The sequence below is a fragment of the Austrofundulus limnaeus genome, unplaced genomic scaffold (assembly GCF_001266775.1).
Source record: "Austrofundulus limnaeus strain Quisiro unplaced genomic scaffold, Austrofundulus_limnaeus-1.0 Scaffold22, whole genome shotgun sequence".
NCBI lineage: Eukaryota > Metazoa > Chordata > Actinopteri > Cyprinodontiformes > Rivulidae > Austrofundulus > Austrofundulus limnaeus.
Genome location: NW_013952424.1, coordinates 1,096,199 through 1,115,359, shown reverse-complemented (window position 1 = coordinate 1,115,359; position 19,161 = coordinate 1,096,199). Strand labels below are relative to the sequence as shown.

The following is a 19,161-nucleotide window of genomic DNA, read 5'->3' as shown; positions in this document are numbered from 1 at the left end:
AAGCCCAACTTTGGGAACCAAAGTGCAGTGGTTCCAAAACATTTCAGCTTTTGACCCACAAAATAACAGTAGCAGAGACCTGTACCATTAGCTATTTTTGGATGATAAACATTTGTATCAGGTCAACTAAACATGGACACAGTAACAATATTTTTATACTACATTTATCCATTTTAAATACACTAACCTCACTCCTTTGTAACAAGTAAGGCAAAAACGTAATTAATTCAGAAAATCTTGTCAGGACCCCACCTTGATGTTTCAGGACCCCACCTTGATATTTCAGGACCCCACTTTGGGTCCCGACCCCAACTTTGGGAAACACTTTTCTATGGTATTACACACACGTTTGTACTTCTATTCTCATTAAGAATTTGCACTGACTTCCATTCATTTACCGGTTATTTCTATAGCCTAACTCTTACCTAACTACCCAGTACATACTTAACCCCAAACTTAGCCTAAACTCAATTCATACCCTAGTCCTAAACCTAGCTCCTAACCCTCGATGTGGACCGGACTTTTGTCCCTAAAAGGAACCGTGTGTCCTCACAAGGCTGTGTTGTAGTCAAGACCACCAAACCCAAGACCAAGAACATGGTGTCTCGAGACAGAGACACGACCAAGAATTTTAGGGCCTGGACCAAGTCGAGACCAAGATCAAGGGAGTACAAGACCAAGTCGAGACCAAGACCAGAAAAAAACAAAATAAACCTAGTGTCGAAAGATGGAATATTCTATACACTTTTAGCTAACTTAACTTATAAAAAGCTAAAATTGAACAAATCTTTGTGTGGGGCCACACAGCCGGTAACAAAAATACGTAAATAGTAATATGAGTCAGGTTTGGATTTGAATCAGTAGCTACATTTTAAACGCAATGACAGCAAGAATGTTAATAAATAAATTGAACAATAATCTGGCTATTTAGTGATATTTCCACAGTTGTGGTCTTGACTGGTCTTAAAAGAAAAGTCAGAGTCTTCAATGTCCGAGACCGAGACAAGACCAAGACCATCAAAAAGTGGTCGTGAGACCGGTCTCAGGTACTACAATACTAGCTGTGTGTACTGAGAGAATAATAAAAAACTGTCCCCTCTAGGTAAGAAAAACATGTATACACATATAGATATAAAAATATAATTGGCTCCATCCCCTTTTGGCAGCGTCCAACACCAGTTAGGAAAAGCTCAAGATATTTTAGCGGAACACAAGGTAGAAAACTACCAAGCTTGCAGTCTATTCTGCAAAAACTAAGATGCAGTCACGCACTTCATGCATGCATGAAACAACAGATAATCCTATGCAGACATATTATCCAGCCTCTGCAGGATAAACCCTCACTGACCCTACTTACACTCATTTAGGTTTCCTAAGAGATGAAAACCATTCTGAAACCCCTCATGACTGGGCATGATTCATTCATGCAGCCAAACTGTGTCTACACTTCAAAAACCACAGAGTTGGAGAGAAACAAAGCAATTAAACAGCAACATGTGGACCAGACAAAAGCAGCAGTCAGTCGGGTTGATCGATTGGACTATTGACCTAAATGCCAATCTGGGTGTTAAACTGTGTCATGGGCATTTGAAAACAAATGAATGGACCATTAATGTTTGGGAGGAAGCAGATATTCATACAGTTTGTAATTTACAGATTATGTCTCGTTTTTTTATTTTTAATCCCTAGATAAGTTGGATGATAATAACAAATGAACCGTATAGAAGGATCATCATATTGGTGGTGCAGATTTACTAACATGTTTCAACAAAATTAACAAACCGAACAAGTCACTGGATTTAGAACATTCTGGATTATAGGTGGGGGACCACATTCATACCGTGGATTGCTGCTTGTTATTCAGTCATTCTCTTGGAAATATCAGCTGCCACCAAAAGAGCAAAAGACTCGTGCAAAATCTGTTGGCATCAACCCTGTTTGTCTGTTAGCAAAATATCTAATGAATGACTAATCAAAGGTGTCTAATCGTCTTCGAAGGCTGTCACCCTGCATGTTTTACACGTTCTCTTGCTCCAACACAACTGATTCAGTGAATTACCTCTTTCAAGATCTACAGAAGCCTGGTAAACAATCATTTTTCAGGCGTGTTGGAGCAGAAAAACATTTGAAACACGCAGGATGGTGGCTCTCGAGGACCAGGATTGGACATCCCTGCACTGGACAGATTCTAATAAAACTTTCACAATTTTATCATTGGATATACTTTTTTTTATCTGTTACCTTAGGATCAATCTAATTCGAGACAGCCAACACAGCTAACTAGCTTAGTAAACTCGAACATGACTCAAACAGTCAGTTTTACAGACACTGAGCTAAAGTTTCATGTGGTAATAATGTCTTGCATAACATTTTGACCAAAATGTTTATAATGCTGTTATTTCTCAACATCAAATTGTTTCCAGAGAAACTCTTTTTTTCTCAGTGTGTTAAAGACTATTGTGACTTCTGAGGAAGGTATGAACACATTTAACACCCTCAGGGAAAAGCACAAGTGCAACATGTAAACATGCTGTTTATGGTCTTTGGAATGGATGGATGCAAAACCAACAGAGGATAATGGTCAACTACTTGTGTAAACACACAAAAAAGGTTAAATAAAATGTAATAAATCACTCATTATGAGACAAGCAGATGAAAATCATGAGGATATGGTGCACATCACATGCAATGATGCCAAAAACATAAAAAATAAATAAAAAATCAATTACAAAAAGAATAACATTCGTGTTTAAAGCTTCCCTGCAGCTCCATGTCGTTCTAGATCAGCTATGTAATAATTCCTTTAACTAGCTTAAAGACAAGCCCATGAGTGACAGGTTTAACTCCCACAGAGATTGCTTAATTCTGGGCCTATCAACTTTTACGGCACATCAGCACCGGAGCGGCGCACAGGCAGAGGGTTGGTGGAGAGACTGGTGTCAAATCTTATCCATATTCATCCCATATGTTTGAAGCCGAAAGAGAGCGGCTTTAATAATCATGCCTACATGGTGTTCAAAGAGACACGAGACACGGGAAGAGGAGGAATATAGAGTGTATGAGCAACTTCAAAGGGTTATTGCGCACACTCCCGGATATACAGGGCAAACACACACACACTCATATGCATGAAGGCTGTACTGTATTTACATATGAATGTCTATAACCAAAGGCATCATGGGGAATTAAGAGAGAAAAAAACTTGCTGCACTTGAGACAGGCTGTTTAGTATTCAGTTAATTGTCACTACAATGAGTAAAAAGTGAGGCCATTTTGAGTTCGAACTGAATTGTTCTCAAGTCCTTCAAAGCGGGACGTCATATTCTGCTCGAGCACGATTGCTATGCACAAACAAACACGCCCAGTTTGCCGGCTAAACTGGCTTTTTAACCCCATCATGTAGAGCGGTGATGGTAGTGACACGAAGTATTACATCACCTCATATAGTATTCGTTAAAAAAAAGCCGTAAGGTACCGGCATGTCTTGTGTTATACCCACTTACTTGCTCCTCTGTGATTTACATTACTTTACCTGCTGAAACAGATTCAAACATAAGTCAAATCTTTAATTCAGGGATTTATCATTCAAAACTTAAAAAAAGCACAGGAATAAAACGTGTGAATGGAACAAAAGCTGAGTTTCTTTAAATCAACCCTGACCACCCATAACACCGGGGGATGGTCTCTCGTACTAGCAAGAAAAAAAGATCTGATCAGTCAGGATGAAGGCAAAAAATAAAGAGTCTGGTTAGCGTGTTAGCAATAAAGCCTTTGTGCCATGAGTGTTATGGGGTCTCCATGGACTGGACTTGCTTTCCAAAAGATGCCACCAGACCCAATGATGTTCATGACTTTGGAGGCCAAGTAAACACTTCAGACTATTAAACATGTCATTTAAAAATATTCCTAAAGTCTCTAGGAGTGCAGAAATTTTGAACTTATTCTCTCTTGGCGCTACATAGGTATCTTTATATTATGTTTGGGTCATAGTAAAATTATTTGCAACAGAAATGCCAAATAAAGATTTACCAATTACAATTTTGCCGTCTCTGGGTCAGACTCTGACTCCAACATGTAAGGCTGGATGGACAAGTCTTCCCTCGGTGACATCTTTTAATTCATTAGTATAGCTGTAAAACCCTCTATTAAACTGCAATGGACTGCTTTGGAAGCTGGAAGGGGCGGGGTGTGAAGCACCTCATTTAGATTTAAAGAGACAGCATCAAAAGGAGTTGAGATACACCTCAGAAAAGGGGCGGGGCTTGTGCAGTTACAATAAGGAGGAATTCAGAGCAAAGCCTTGTAGTTCCACTTTATATAGACTCGATTTAAATGGGAAATAGAAGGATTTAAAAAGATTATATGTCTCCTTTAAGAGGTTAGGTGGAGTTATTATCAGTCTGAATAAAAATAGGTTTGCGTTTTCACAAAAAAGGTTCTTCTTAGTTAACTGAAATCTGTTTCAAAGTAGGGCGTTAACTTGACTGTTATCTAAGCTAAGATGAAGCTTACATTTCTCTACGCCACGTAAGATAATGACAGTGGATAATAACTTTATAGACCTTTATTTAAAAAAACATCTAAATGATCTCCTTAAGAATGTTCTAAAACATACAGTATGTCTGAGAGTCTAGGTTGTTTACCCAGGCTTCAATGTCCGCAGATGTTAAGACAGGTGCAGGTTTTCCCAAGGGAAGATTGTTACGGCTGACTTATGTCCACTAACACAGCATGGTTCTGTTGCACTGACTCCATTACAATAATGATACCTTTTACTTCTCTTTATCCTTAGGTCCTCAAATTAGACAACGAGAATAGAAAACACCTCAATATACATTCAAGCCGAAAACAAGTCCACTGTCAGTCTAACGAACAGCTCTACAGACAGAAAAATCCGTGTGACGAAGCGTTCACTTTGTGGATGTACAATTATAACTGCTAGCAATGATGTCTCTCTCTCCATACGAGACGCATGCCTGAAGCCAAAACAGCCTTTCATCCTCCCAAAGTCATGCATTATTGATGACAGGACCAGAGAGACACTCTGAAATACACACTGAGTTTCCCTGTGTGGCGTTTGGCCGCTGAGTGTGTGTGAGGATGCATGTGTGTGTGTGAGTCCACATATGTTACTGAACAGGTAGAGTGGATTCTTCCGGTGATTAGACGAGTAAACTGTCAGCGAGCCAATCAAAAAGCAGATGATGACAGCGAGGCAGCCATTGGCTCAGACTCATTACTGCCATCGTGACAACAACCTCTGTGACCAGCTGCCATCACCAGTGTCTCTGCCATGTTATTTTTCTCCTCGCTGCACATACTAATATTTCACATGTGTGATGCCATCATTTCAAGAGACTGCTGACGCAATACTTGTGTTTACAATGAATCCTGAAGCTCCCATCGACACACAGCAAAACTTCCTCCGAATTAACTTCAATTATATTCAAGTTTTTTTTTTCCTTTTTCAAATTCAACAAAAAACAAACCAGAAGGACCCGTGTTTCCACCTTTGGGCAAATTACAGCAGGATTGTCCGGGAGGTATTTTAATCTCTTAAAAGAATTGATTCAAGCACTACTTTTTCTTTTTTTTAAATTAGCTTGTGAATTTTACAGGAAAAAAAGAAAGGTGAATAACACGCCGTGTGACTGTTTAAACGTAATGAGCTTATTTCAGTGTGAGAAATGAGCTTGTGCTTGTTATTTCAGTTGCGCTTACATAAAAGAAACAGCACAAACTGTTGGTCCCACGTTACTTTGGGAGCCATGCTGAGTTATTATTGTACTGCTAAGCCAATTAAATATTTAGATTTCATTATTATTATCATAGTAAAATATTATGCAACTTAATATTTTACAACTGAAAATGGAAGAAACTGCAAATTATTGTAATTTTTGTATGAACATTTTGTGGAATTTCATGCTTTGATCAACTATTTAACGCAATAAATTATTTTAGCACTAATAAACACAATCTGTAATATTATCTTTGACATTATTCTCAAGATGAAATCAGTGGGAGAAAGAGAGAAACAGGGAGAGATAGACTTCACACATTACAGTATGTGTGTGTGGAGCAAAAGGAATAGGATGTACAACAATAATGTGCATTCACTCCAGTTCAAATAAAAAAAAAAACACTAATCTTTGGTTTCATTTCACATGAAAGATTTTGCCTAGACAGCATTATTATAAATATTGCCCATTAATCACCCATTTGTGATTTCCAAGCAAGCGATTACTCTTGCCTCCACCTAAAGAAAATAAAAAAAACGTAGCACACAAGTCATGACTGATCTTATATAGAATCAAATATATATCAGTTTTCCCTGGCTGGGCTGGTGGGTTGCTGCTGAGCCTGTGGGAATGTGCAGTACATTGATGTTTCCAATGAAGAGCGCTGAGCTCCATTGATCCAGCAGGGATGAGAGTGAGCTGTCAAAAGCTATCAGGCAAGTCGAAGACCCACTTTCAGCTGCGTGCAGCCCAAGTGAGTGCAGAGCCGAGGCTCAAGGAAAAAGAGCCAAACCTCCACAGGCAAACATTTGAGAGGAGAGGCATGAATACACAGACAGACCCTCTGATTTCCCCTGAGGGTTGAAGAGGTTATTTGTTCAATGAAGCAATAAAGCAACATCACTCAAATAACAAGGATTACAGCATGTCAGATATTTAACAAATCAGCTGAAGTAGTTAGCACTGGAACCTGCTGTTCATTAAAGTACCTGGAGTCTCTCTCTAAAGTTTACAGAAATACACGATAAAAGAAAAGCTGCAAATCCTCTTGTTTTTGAAGTTTTTATACATCGCCACTGTTTTACCAGGCTTTACGAAATAAAAATAAAAAGCAGGACAAAACATTCCCTAAAAGAAAAAGTGAGTTTTATTACTTTATTTTTTCTATTCAGTGAGTCTAACCTTAAACATTACATTAAAGGGATTTTTTACTGTAATTAATATGTAAATTATGAACTGCTTTAATAGAAATATTCAACATGGATGACTTCTGTTAAAGACCAATGTCCTGCACTGACGTTATGAGTTTTAGAGGAAGGTAGTTGATGTCCAGTTTCATTTTTAACTTTTATTCTTTTAACAGGTACTAAAACGCATGAACACATAACCCCGGTCCTGGCTTCTCTCCATTGGCTTCCTGTTCACCTGAGAATTGATTTTAAGATTTTATTGATGGCTTTTAAAGTTTTTAACGGTCTGGCCCCGTCACATTTATGTGATCTTCTTAACATTTACACTCCAGTCAGAGCACTCAGGTCTACCAACCAGTTCCTGTTAGATGTTTCTAGATCCAAACTGAAATCTAGAGGTGTCCGGGCTTTTGTAATAGCTGCTCCAAAGCTGTGGAACAGTTTACCTCTTAATATTCAGTCAGCAGAGACTGTTGAGGCTTTTAAATCTTTGCTGAAGACCCATTTATTTTCTTTGGCTTATGTTTAAGATTTGGAGGTTCAGTTAGAGCTTTTTTCATACTGTGTTTCTGTATTTGCATCCATTATTTGTTTGTTTTTTTGATGTCTTGACTGAACTGTGAAGCACTTTGGTCAGCTTTTGTTGTTAATGTGCTATATAAATAAATTTGACATTGACAGTGACACGTTTTGCCACAAGCCGCAGCTAACTAAAGCCTCAGCTTTGATTTTTCTTAGCTAAATTTGTCAGTTAAGGGTCAACGCGACAGCGATTCATCTCTTCGGCCAGTGACGAGCGACTTCAGATAAGTGAGTCTAAAAAAATGGGTCAGGAAGTCCTAAAAATACTTTGAAAGGATTCTGGAAAGCTTGAAGAGCTGCTGATCAAGTAAAACTTCAGGGAATGTGAGACAGTCTGTTATTTGGGATTAACAAAATAAAAAAAAGAATAGTGGTTCTGGCCTTTTTGAAAAGTACTCATATAGAGTGACAAATATATCAGAATTAACATCAAAACTGTACACAGGCCCAAGTTGTGCTGTGTTAATCTTTGCGTCTGAACAGTACAAAGCACAAAGCTTAGACAAGGTTTTGTTGCATTTTATTACTACGACTTTCCTTCGCCAAGAGTATAGCAGCCACACATCTAATCTGACCAAAAACATCACCCTGTTAAACACTTCTCACTATCTCCCTCAGACCAGCGTCACACATCAGTGAGTATAATAGCTATGGTTAACTTGTAACTCCGCCTAATACCGTTTGAGGTACAAGGCACTTTAATCAGAAAAGTTGCAAATGGCAATAATCTTTCAAGCTTGTGTCGACACAGGCTGACAAAGACAGAGAAAATCTGCTTTTGCACAAACATAAGAATGATTATGAAACAGCAGAAATGCAGAAATGCAGTGAGTCAGTCAAACTGTTTCCATCTAGCCCTGTGGTTAACCTGTCCGTATGCCGGTAAAGGCTATTTTGCATGCATTTGTGTGCAAATAGTTAACCACTGAATATGCAGTTTTGTTATTAAAGCAACTATATAAAAGAAGACAAAAATAATGAGCTAGTTGTTTCTTCAGCATTGTAGTGAATAAGTACTGTGCAAAAGTTGGAACAGCAACCTATACAAAACAATTAAAAGTAAAAAAACAAACAAATATGCTTTTATAAAGAAAGTTTGAACAGGAAACTAAAAAGTAGAAAGGCGCTCCTTTACAGGAAGTGACTGGAGGTAAACCAGCCCTCTGTGGCTTATTTTCAAAGGGTTAGCACTTGTGATACAGTTTGAAACTTACGACATGGAAAAAAACTGTTTTGAAAAAAAAAAACTTATTGCTGCTCTCACCGTAACCATATTTGTAAGAACTAAATGACAGAGATTACCTAAATGACTAATTTCGGCCTAAAACACACATGCTCAAAAATATTCCCATACACTTTGTTATGCAGATATTAATACTGTTTGCTTCATGAAGCATTCTAAATGTAACCTAATCAATCAAATTAAAACAATAAAACTTTTAAAAAGGCAGATATTATTGTGCAAAACAACAGATTAAATAGGTACAAAAATGCATTCTGAAAAGTTACATCTGTCTTACTCTGTTTAAGTTGTGAGAAAACTATTTAAACTGGTATTTTTAAAACATCAACAAAAAACTTTGTAATAACAGATTGATTTATTTTTCTTTAAACGTACAGAAGATTAAAGGATGAACACAGAGGACTGTGTGTTGCATACATATTTAATAAAACAAATAACATCTTAACATCTTTCCCTTTGAGGCATTACTCACCTTGCAGCGACGTGCGTGGTGACAGCTCTGTTGTGTTTGTTATGGAGTGAACTGTAGATTAATTTGCGTTTATGTCTGAATAATTTGCCGCGCTTATCTCCTTGGTATAAAGAAATTTACATAATTGGATCAATGCAAAGCACAGGGAAAAACTCCGCTGTGCACTTTTTTTTCCCTTCAAATTAACAATAACTCGTGGGAACTAGTTACCTTTCCATCCTATGGTGACAGAACCCCTCCTCTCACTTTAAGCGGATAGAAAATAGCTTGAGCTGTGTGGGGTTTTGTGCTCTGTGATTGGCTACACTCGGGAAATAGAATTTTTCACAGAACCAATCAGATTGTCGAAACTGCAGCAGCAGGGTACGCGTGTTTTAGTTCACAACATCACCCGGTATACTATTTACACACATAAAACTAGTTCCGCCCGCCCGTCCTGGTAAAAAAATTCAGAACGAGCCATCCACCAAACGTTTTCCTTACTTATTTGGAAAAGGTTTCTGGGAAATGTAGTCCATTAACCAGACAGACTCCGTTTCTGGTAGGGACACAGAAACAGCTTCAAAACTACATTTACACCATTTTTGACAGAGCGAACACTGCTTGCATCAGCATGAGCAGCACTCGCCGGCAAAGTTAGTAACTGTCACCTGGGTTTTTACCAGAGAAGCTGCGTGTAAAACACAAGTAGCTAAGTCTCCGTAAAGTGTTTTATATCAAAAGGAGCTGCCACCGGCCAGATGAAGCTGTTTGTAAGCGAAGGCAACCCGCATTGCCTGAAAGTGTTAGCTGCGCTGGAAGTGACAGGACTTCAGTGCGGTGTTCAGTACGTCAACCACGAAGGTGGGACAGCATGGTCAGCTTCACGTTTTATTCTGTGAATTTAAGTGTAATTAAGTTTAATGACAGACATCGTTTAGCAAAACATTAGTATTTGTATTTTTTTTTATCGTGTCCCGAATGTTGTAAAGGTTGATAGCACTAGCTGGTTAGCTAGCTAGCTCAGTCTGTCGAGGTCAGAATGAATGAACATTCATTGTGTTTACGGAAACTACTGGAGGACGTTTTTACCTTCTATAACTGCTGTGTTTGCCTTGTTTTAGTATTGTTTGTTCTGATTCATGTTTTTGTTTAGCTATAGGTTCAGTATACCCATGCAGTTTTGAATAACATGCTTACAAACTAAATCTGAACACATAGTGTCTTCTATAATTCAATACCTTATATGATAAATGTCACAATTATCTCACACTATGTATGGTTGTCAGTGATTTGGCTTGTATTAATACATAGTACTCATTAAGTATTATACTATAAATAATACTCATACGTGGTTGTTACAGTACATTTATTTTGACCCACTTTGTCATTGTGTGTGAAAAGGATGAGTTTTTATTCAGTGTGTTAGGTGGATTTGAACCTGATAACATGGTTGGGTAAACAAATGCTCTGTCATTCACATGATCTGTTTTTCTTAGCAAGTAGGTCATGTTGTATTCAACTTAAATTATTGGTTTGTCTTGACTGCAGACATTAAGTCCTGTTTTGTTTTGTATTTTTTTTTTGTTGGTGATTTTAACCTATCCAAACCAGTGTATGATTGTCCTGATAATAGATTAAAATAAAACCTCCTCAAGATCAGTAATTATTGCATGACTAACAGGTAAAGTATTAACTCATGTGGCTTATATTTCTTTTGAGTTAACTTTTCCATTTTGAAAGCTGCCTGGATCACAAGTGAATAAACAAGACCTCACATTGTAGGCTTTATCAAAAAAAGGTCTTAAACCTGTGTTTAAAAGTAGTCAGCCTCATGGACAGAAACTGGAGGTTGTTCCAGAAGAGAGGAGCCTGATGACTTAAAGCTCTGCCTCACATTCTACTTTTACAAATTTTAGGAACCAAGGACTGACTTTCCTTCCTTTCTTCCTTGTAAACATTGTCTAATGAAAAGCTTCATCTGTCTTTCTCTTTAATTACAGAAAAAGTGGTGCCTTTCCTTAACCGTCCATCTTTGCCAGCCCTGCTCCTGCCCAGTGGACAATATCTTTTCAGCTCCAGTTCCATTTGCAGGTCAGAAATCTATTCAAATTTTGACGATTACATACCGTAATTCTTTCTGCTCTGTTTTTATAAGACATAACTTTTCTGATCTTAAGTACTTTTTCGGTCGAACTTGTGGTGGGTATCTAAAAACCTAAAAAGTTATTATTTGATGTTTTTATTTTAAATGGTAGCTATATTTGAATTAGAAAAATCAAGCTGTTCTACATGAAACTAATAGAGTTAAGATTTAATTTTATGATGTAGACTGTAATGGATTTCAAATGTTCATTGATTTGATTTATTTAAGCTTTGAGCAGTACGTTTTTGACAGGACTTGTCTTTCTGTTTTCCATCACTTAGATACTTTTTTGAAGCAAATGGACAAGAATGCAACGATCTCTGTAACCAGTGGCTTGAATGGGAGATCACAGTTCTTCAGGTAAACTCTTCATAAATCGCCTGAACTTTCTGTTTACAGGCAGTCAGTACAAAACAATAGAGCTGTTTTTTAAAGTGCTTTCAACAAATGCCAATGTTCAGAATCCTCTTACTGTCTCAGCATGTTTCAAAGCCGACATATTGTAAATACACGCAAACTGAATGATTAAAATTTATGAACATACAGAAAGTTTAAATGTTTTGTCCTACTGTGTGCACTATTTAACTTCAGTCACTTTTTGTTTACATCTGCATCTAATGCCATTCAGTTAAATAAACTCCTATTTATTCTTCATTTCACAGCCTGCGTTGTTACAGACTCTTCATATGGCAGTGCTGCAGGGAAAAGGTTCAGAGGTGTCCAGGGTCCTTCAGAGTCCCCTGAACGTTTTAGACCAAAGTTTGAGCAAGGGGACTATGCCATTTTTAACTGGGGTAAAGTGTCATGTATATTCAGTTAATGCTATTCTAATTATTTTGCAACAACTAGAAGTAGAAGTATTATTAACTCATTTATTCTGTGTTTTAGGAAGCTGTTTCGGTTGCTGATGTTGTTATTTGGGGGGCGCTGCACCCTGTTTTATCTGACTCCTCTTTAGCTCTGAGTAAGTGCATCGCTTTTTTTTCTTGCAGTTTTTTTATTGGCTTTTATTTCACATATTGTTGAATTCAATTCAAGTTTTTTTTTTCTTGCAGTATTTTACATTCATTTTCTGCCTCTTTTGCCTTCGTTTTTCTTTCCCCATCAGGCGAGCATGTGTCTGTTAGGGCTTGGTTTGACCGTGTGGCTGTTATGCACAGCTGTCAGTCTGCTGCTCAAAAAGTGCTTCAGGGAAAAGGCCTGCAGGCCATGAAGAGCTACATGCAGAAGCAACCTGCGCCACAGAGCAGCCAGTGCAGAGACACACAGCCATGCAACAGCAGCCCTGCTGAGGTATCTGCTAGATCATCACTTAAACTGTTAGACTTCAAGCATTCCCACTGAACAGTATTCATTTGTGGAACTTAAATGCTTACAGTAGCTACACTTAAGTAAAATGTTCTCATGGGATTACTGGGGCAAAACAATCTTTTATTTTAGATTTTAAATGGTAGATGTCAAAATGATCAATGTATTGTTTAACACAGGCGTTCTTAACCTTTTTGACCTCGGGCCCCAATTTGTTGAACATAAAGTGGCACGAGGCCCAGTCAGACATTAACAATGTATGGATCAAAATAATAATTTTTAATTAGTATTGTGTTTTCATCATAGCTAACCTATCATAACTAAATTAAATACACTTACAGTTTAAAAGTAAAACTCCTGTCAAATAATCACAAGACATGATTATGACAAACATTTTTATATTGTAACCTGCCCATAACAATTATTTGAACAAATACAAAGGTCAGTCAAAAGACCACTCAGGCTTATCAACACAAATATATCTATATTTTTAATATAAACAATAACAAAAATAGACAATTCAAAAAATAAAATAGTATAAAATAAATTTAAACAGTTTAATGTAAATGATTCAAATAAAAAAACCCTGTAAAAATAAATTTGACAAAGTACAAATGAAAATATAGCCTTTTTAAACTTTTGCAACCAGAAGCTGCTCTTCATATTAGTGACAAACAATAACAGTAACAACAGCTTTTTGACAAGTTTAAAATTTCTTTAAAATACATTCAAAATGTTTAAAAATAAACTACAAAAATTAATTTAAAGTGCAAATTAAAATATATTTGTATCAGCAACTGTATTTTTGATAATGTTTTGAACTTTTAAAATATTGCATGGTAAAAACATAAGCTGCACTTCATATTAGTGTCAAACTTTGGTGTTTTTTGACAAGTTACTTTCATTTTTGCTTCTACTTTTCATTTAAAATGGGTTTCCATTCTCTGCAGGTTTTTAAGGTTCTTCTTCTGTTATGTATTTAAAAAAGTTGAACAACTAAGTGGCGCACTACTGCTACTAGTGGTGAGAAGGTGTATTGCACTTTATTCAAAATCAATGCGGTCCCACGGCCCTCTACTGCCCAAAGTTAAAAACTGTTGTTCTTTTGAGGCCCTCAAGGTGGCGCTCGTGGCCCACAATTGGGCCGCGGCCCATAGGTTAAGAATCTGTGGTTTAACATTTACCATATTTTCTGGCTTTGTGCTCTGAGGTGTATTCCCTGTGTGAAAATATATATATATTGTAAAGCAGAAACATTTTCTAGACAGTCTTAACCTAATCTTTGTGAAATATAAATGATCAGGTCTCATGTCTCTGCTTCTGGTTAGAATGAGGAAGGTGAGCGTGTTGTTTCGGAGGAGGAGATGGAAGCAGCTGTTCTCACCTGGAGGAAAAGCCTAAACACTTCTTCTCCGGCAACAGACAAACAACTTCCCGTGTAAGTACTTTAAAAACACCAATACCAAATGTAGAAACGTGGCAGACATGTGGAGAGACTTGCAGAGGATTCTGCTTCAGTATAGCGCCAAGTGACAACAAATGTCCATCTCAGGGAACTGTACACAGACCAATCAAGCTAAGAAAGCTAGCAGATTGTGCTGAACCACTTCGTCACAGGCTCCCATCCTGAGCAGCACATTGGCAACAGTGGAAAAGAAAAACTCCCTTTTTAATAGGAAGAAACCTCCAGCAGAACCAGGCACAGGACAGGCGACCATCTGCCTCGACCCGACTCGATCGGCTGGGTTTGAGAGAACAGGAAAAAGACAGAAAGACCGGTCCAGGTGTATTTTCTACTGAAAGAGACACAAAGAAACATGTTACTGATTGAAATAATTACAACAACAAACATGTAGTGTAGAGTGGCTAAAGGCAGCAGCAGAGTGAATGAGAGATGTTGTCAGTTTGTCCTCCAGCAGTCTAAGCTACAGTAGCAGCAGAACCAACCCCAGGGTTCCTGCAGATCTTTAAAAAGCATTGAATTCATCAATCCAAACATAAGGCCTTAATTAGCCTTAAAATGTCTTAAATCAATCTTTCAGAGGTCTTAAAAAACATTGTAGCTAAATAGGATTATTGTAATCATCTCAAATTTTAAAATAATTGATAACATTCATTTAGTTTTTAAAAATAATTTACTGAATGCCTCTCAGAGCTAGTGCTCCGAGAGGCATTCAGTAAATTATTTTGTTAAAGGTAACAAAATTTTGTTTTGTTAAAGTAAACATTTGGGTAAAATTGTCGCCAAGTTCTTTTGGGATTTTGTCCTGATGCAGCTCATCTTCATCTTTTCTTTTAGATTTTTTTCCTATTGTATTTTGTGAAGTTGGTCTTAAAATAAATTTCAAGTGGCATTAAAGTGGTCTTAAAAAGTCTTAAATTTAGCTTGTTTTAAGCTGTAGGAACCTGTCAGATTGGACATCAAATTACCCCTTAAAAAGAAATGAACCAGACACAGACAGAAGCATTCAGTTTAAAACAGTTTTCTCTTTGCAAAGAGTGAGAAGTTTCTGAGGACGCTTAAAACAGGTCTCAGCAGAAAGTTCTGACCTTGGCTGGGGAAAGCTGAACAGTTTGTTACAAACAGAGCACAGAGAGAAACATCTTGACCAATCACAGGGTTGCTTCTTATCAGTTAGTGCAGCTCAAAGCTGCAGAGATGAAAATTATGGCAGCTTACTACAGGCCTGTTCTCAGCCGAGAACAGACAAAGCTTCATTCATTCAAGAAAGACATATTTAATACAATTGATTAATGCAATAGGATCAGATATAAAAAATGGTAAAGTTTAAAAACATCTATCAGAACCCTATAGGATTTATCAGAAGATGTCTTCTACTTATTGCACTGTAGATTCAAATTATTACTGGTTTTCTGTCCTTTACATTTCCTTTTATATTTAACTCCTTTTTTCCCCCAACAGTTTGCCAAAGGAGGACAAGCGAAACGTCCTTGTGACCAGCGCTTTGCCGTATGTCAACAACGTTCCCCACCTTGGAAACATCATTGGCTGTGTTCTCAGTGGTGATGTCTTCTCCAGGTAAAAAACAAAGCAATGCTTAGAATCTGGTCTGATTTTGTTTATGGTATGAGAAAAACACTAACAGTCCTAAACAAAACATTTCACTTGCTGAAAATACGCACATTTTAACATTTTGTACCTTAAAGCATCACCCACTCTTTTATTTATCACTTATTACCCGTTTTGTTCTTTTGTTTGACTCGATCCTCATCTGGATTTTTGCTGTCTTGTTTTTTTTTTCTTTGCTTTTTTAATTATCATCATGTTGTCTTCCACCGCTACCTTTCCTAGGTATGGCCGTCTGCGAGGCTGGAACATGCTGTATGTGTGTGGCACAGATGAGTACGGCACAGCTACAGAGAACAAAGCCAGAGAAGAAGGCCTGACGCCTCAACAGATCTGCGACAAATACCACATGGTTCACTCCAGCATCTACAAATGGTTCCAGATTGACTTTGACTTTTTCGGCAGAACCACCACAGAGAAGCAGACCGAGTGAGTCAGCTGGTCACTTTAAAGCGTTAAAAAAGAAAAACATCTACAGTTCAGTCTGTTTATCTCATGCAAAAAAAGTGTATTTTAGCAAGGAAATATCTAATAATAATCATAACTTTTTGTTTGTTTGGATGTAGAAGGATCAACATTTTTCCATGTGATTATTGTTCACTTATTATAAAATTACATAACTTACAGTAGGATTAGGATTATACATGCCGGAGACAACATCTGACCCTTTCAATCCAGAAACGCTTTTCTCTTCTTAATCTCCAAGATTTTGCAGAGCGTAAACGTGGGACGTAGAAAACCACTTCTCACTTAGCAGGAATTGTCGTAATTCTGCGATTAGGAAGTGGCGTGCCTAAATAAAATACATTTAATAAATGACATCTATAAATATGTTTTACTGACAGTTAAAAAAAAGCACAAGACGTCTTCTTGTACAATCACAAATTCCCTATAAATTGTTCAACAGTCTCTTCTCTCTCGTTTCAGGATAGCCCAGGATATTTTTTGGCGCCTCCACAAGAACCAGTACCTTGTAGAAGACACGGTGGAGCAACTACGGTGTGAAAAGTGTCAGCGTTTCCTGGCTGACCGCTTCGTAGAAGGCACGTGTCCCCACTGCAGCTATCCCGAAGCTCGCGGTGATCAGTGCGACAAGTGCGGGCGCCTCATTAATGCAGTGGAGCTCAGGGTGAGTTTAGAGGAGCGTGTTTTACATCCTCATGGCTTTTAACAGGTTGAACTCTGATTTCAAATCTCATGATCTTTATTTTTTGTTTCTCTTGGTGATAAATCACTTCTGAAGAGGCGGCAAAAAAGTATTACAGTTACAAAACAACATAAAACAACAAAATGTTATTTTCAGGTTGACTTTCTTTTTGTTTACCACTCTGCTCTGATCATTTTAAACCTAGAAGGCTGTTTTTAATGTCTCACAATATTAGCCTTTATGGTTATAAATAAGAAATGTTAATACAGTAAAAATGCACATAGAAAAAGTTTAATTGTTTTACTAATCAACTAAAGAAATACGTGACACATTTAAAGTTAATGATAAGGCCAAATTACTGATATGGTCACACATAAAACTTTAAATCAATGAAATATAGTGTGATGATATTATAACTAAAATATTGCTGCTAACAAATTTTAAAAAGTGCCTCCTTCTAAAGTGCTTTCTCTTATATAAATGATAATTACATAATAATGATATATTTTGTGTTTTTGGATTTATTAGATTTTTTGATTAGGATCCCCATTAGTTTCCACCAAGGTGGTTACTAATCTTCCTGGGGTCCAACTGATATAACACAACAATATTCATACAACACATAAAATCGTGACATAAAATATACACAAGATTAGTCAAAGTCCACATTTTACAAGATTACAAACATAAACCTAGTTAAAAACCAAACAAATAATAATAATAATGACAAAATAAGATTTAATACAAATATGATTTCAGTGCTGTTTTAAAAGAAAAGGTGCTTTTTAAATATCTAATGTTTTAGGTAACTTATTCCATTCCTGAAAAGCTCTATAGACTCCTGATTTTTGTAACAAGTTTGTCTTAGCATGATTTACAATTACTTCTGTTTCACAAGAGTATCTAGTAACATAATTATGTATCTGATCAGAGTAAAGAAGCTTTTCATACACTGATTCAGGTCTCCCGGTTAGTATAACTTTGTTTATAAATGTAAGTAATTATACTTTTTTGTATTTTGTGTTATTTCCTGCAGGAACCTCAGTGTAAGGTCTGCAGACAGACTCCAGTAATTCGCTCCTCCAAACATCTTTTCCTGGACCTACCAAAGGTAAGCTACACACTGCTTTTTTTATTCTGTTCTCCAGTTTACAGCAATAGTGACAAAATATTCAGTTTAGTGTGGTTAAAGTAGCATTTAGTGACAAAGCTTCTTGATGGCAGTTTTCTATATGCTACTTAATGCTGTGATACAGATGGCTTCATTCTCGTTAACGCTGTCATTTGGAGTTAAAGTGGTTCTTTTTGCTTATCTTTGTTGTTTTCTCTCTCTTTCCCTCACACAGCTCGAATCTCAGTTGGAGCAGTGGCTGGATAAATCAACCAGCTCAGGAGATTGGACGGCAAACGCCAAACAGATCACTCGTTCCTGGATAAGAGATGGGCTCAAGCCTCGCTGCATCACCAGGGACCTGAAGTGGGGAACACCGGTACCTCACCCTGACTTCAAAGAGAAGGTCTCTGCTCACTTGCTCTTTAATGATGCTGTGTTTGAAATTAATTATGTTTTATTAGCTTTTTCAGTCACTGGTAATTGTTTTATACAGTAGCAGATTTGTGCACTGATAGCTTCATTACAATGCTCCAAAACTGTCTTTTCTAAAATGTGACTTTAAAATTAGGTCGTTATGTCCCTTAAGGATTCATTTAATTTTTTTCCCTATTTGTAATAAAAGCACGTTGTAATGTTGTCTACTGTTTAACTCACTAATGGGAATAAAATAAACATCAGTGTGACTTCTGTTTCCTCACAGGTGTTCTATGTGTGGTTTGATGCCCCCATTGGTTACTTGTCCATTACTGCCAACTACACCAAGGAATGGGAGAAGTGGTGGAAGAATCCTCATCAGGTATCAGTTATTTCTAAAATTACATTTTTTTTTTGTTTTGGTTTTATGTGGTTTGTTCCTTGATTTGGCTCTATTTAACCCAGATGTGAATCAAATATAAAAATATGTATTTTATGTAATTTACCACAATATAACTGTAAAGGAAGTAGGGCTGCCACAAACGATTATTTTAATAATCGATTAATCACCGATTATTTTTTTCGATTAGTCAACTAATCGGATCATACATTAATTGAATATAAAACATAGAGCTTATCACATCAGAATGCAGCTGCTATTATATAACCATCGTTAGATTTTAGCTAYAKRCTWACTAAAAATAATTGCTGTGGAAGGCAAGTTCTGCTCTGCAGATATT

At 37.1% G+C, this 19,161-nt stretch overlaps 2 protein-coding genes across 3 annotated transcripts in view; one reads left to right on the top strand and one right to left on the bottom strand.

The window, feature by feature from the left end:
- The window catches only part of arhgap9 (Rho GTPase activating protein 9), a gene marked incomplete in the record, with an annotated part of 52,336 nt that extends 42,880 nt beyond the window's left edge, over window positions 1-9,456 (bottom strand). Inside the window, 1 exon segment of the mRNA XM_014004157.1 lies at window positions 9,436-9,456.
- Window positions 9,457-9,785: 329 nt separating this feature from the next.
- mars1 (methionyl-tRNA synthetase 1) overlaps window positions 9,786-19,161 on the top strand; it is a 16,593-nt gene continuing 7,217 nt past the window's right edge. The window contains exons 1-13 of one of the 2 annotated variants that reach the window (XM_014004154.1): window positions 9,786-10,068; window positions 11,208-11,298; window positions 11,632-11,710; window positions 12,013-12,144; window positions 12,239-12,314; window positions 12,459-12,643; window positions 13,987-14,096; window positions 15,582-15,698; window positions 15,972-16,175; window positions 16,674-16,875; window positions 17,930-18,004; window positions 18,240-18,410; window positions 18,708-18,803. In XM_014004154.1, the coding sequence (XP_013859608.1) occupies window positions 9,966-10,068; window positions 11,208-11,298; window positions 11,632-11,710; window positions 12,013-12,144; window positions 12,239-12,314; window positions 12,459-12,643; window positions 13,987-14,096; window positions 15,582-15,698; window positions 15,972-16,175; window positions 16,674-16,875; window positions 17,930-18,004; window positions 18,240-18,410; window positions 18,708-18,803 (1,641 nt within the window). In that variant the 5' untranslated portion in view covers window positions 9,786-9,965. The remainder of the gene's footprint in view (window positions 10,069-11,207; window positions 11,299-11,631; window positions 11,711-12,012; window positions 12,145-12,238; window positions 12,315-12,458; window positions 12,644-13,986; window positions 14,097-15,581; window positions 15,699-15,971; window positions 16,176-16,673; window positions 16,876-17,929; window positions 18,005-18,239; window positions 18,411-18,707; window positions 18,804-19,161) is intronic. The other variant, XM_014004155.1, reaches the window with a different exon arrangement.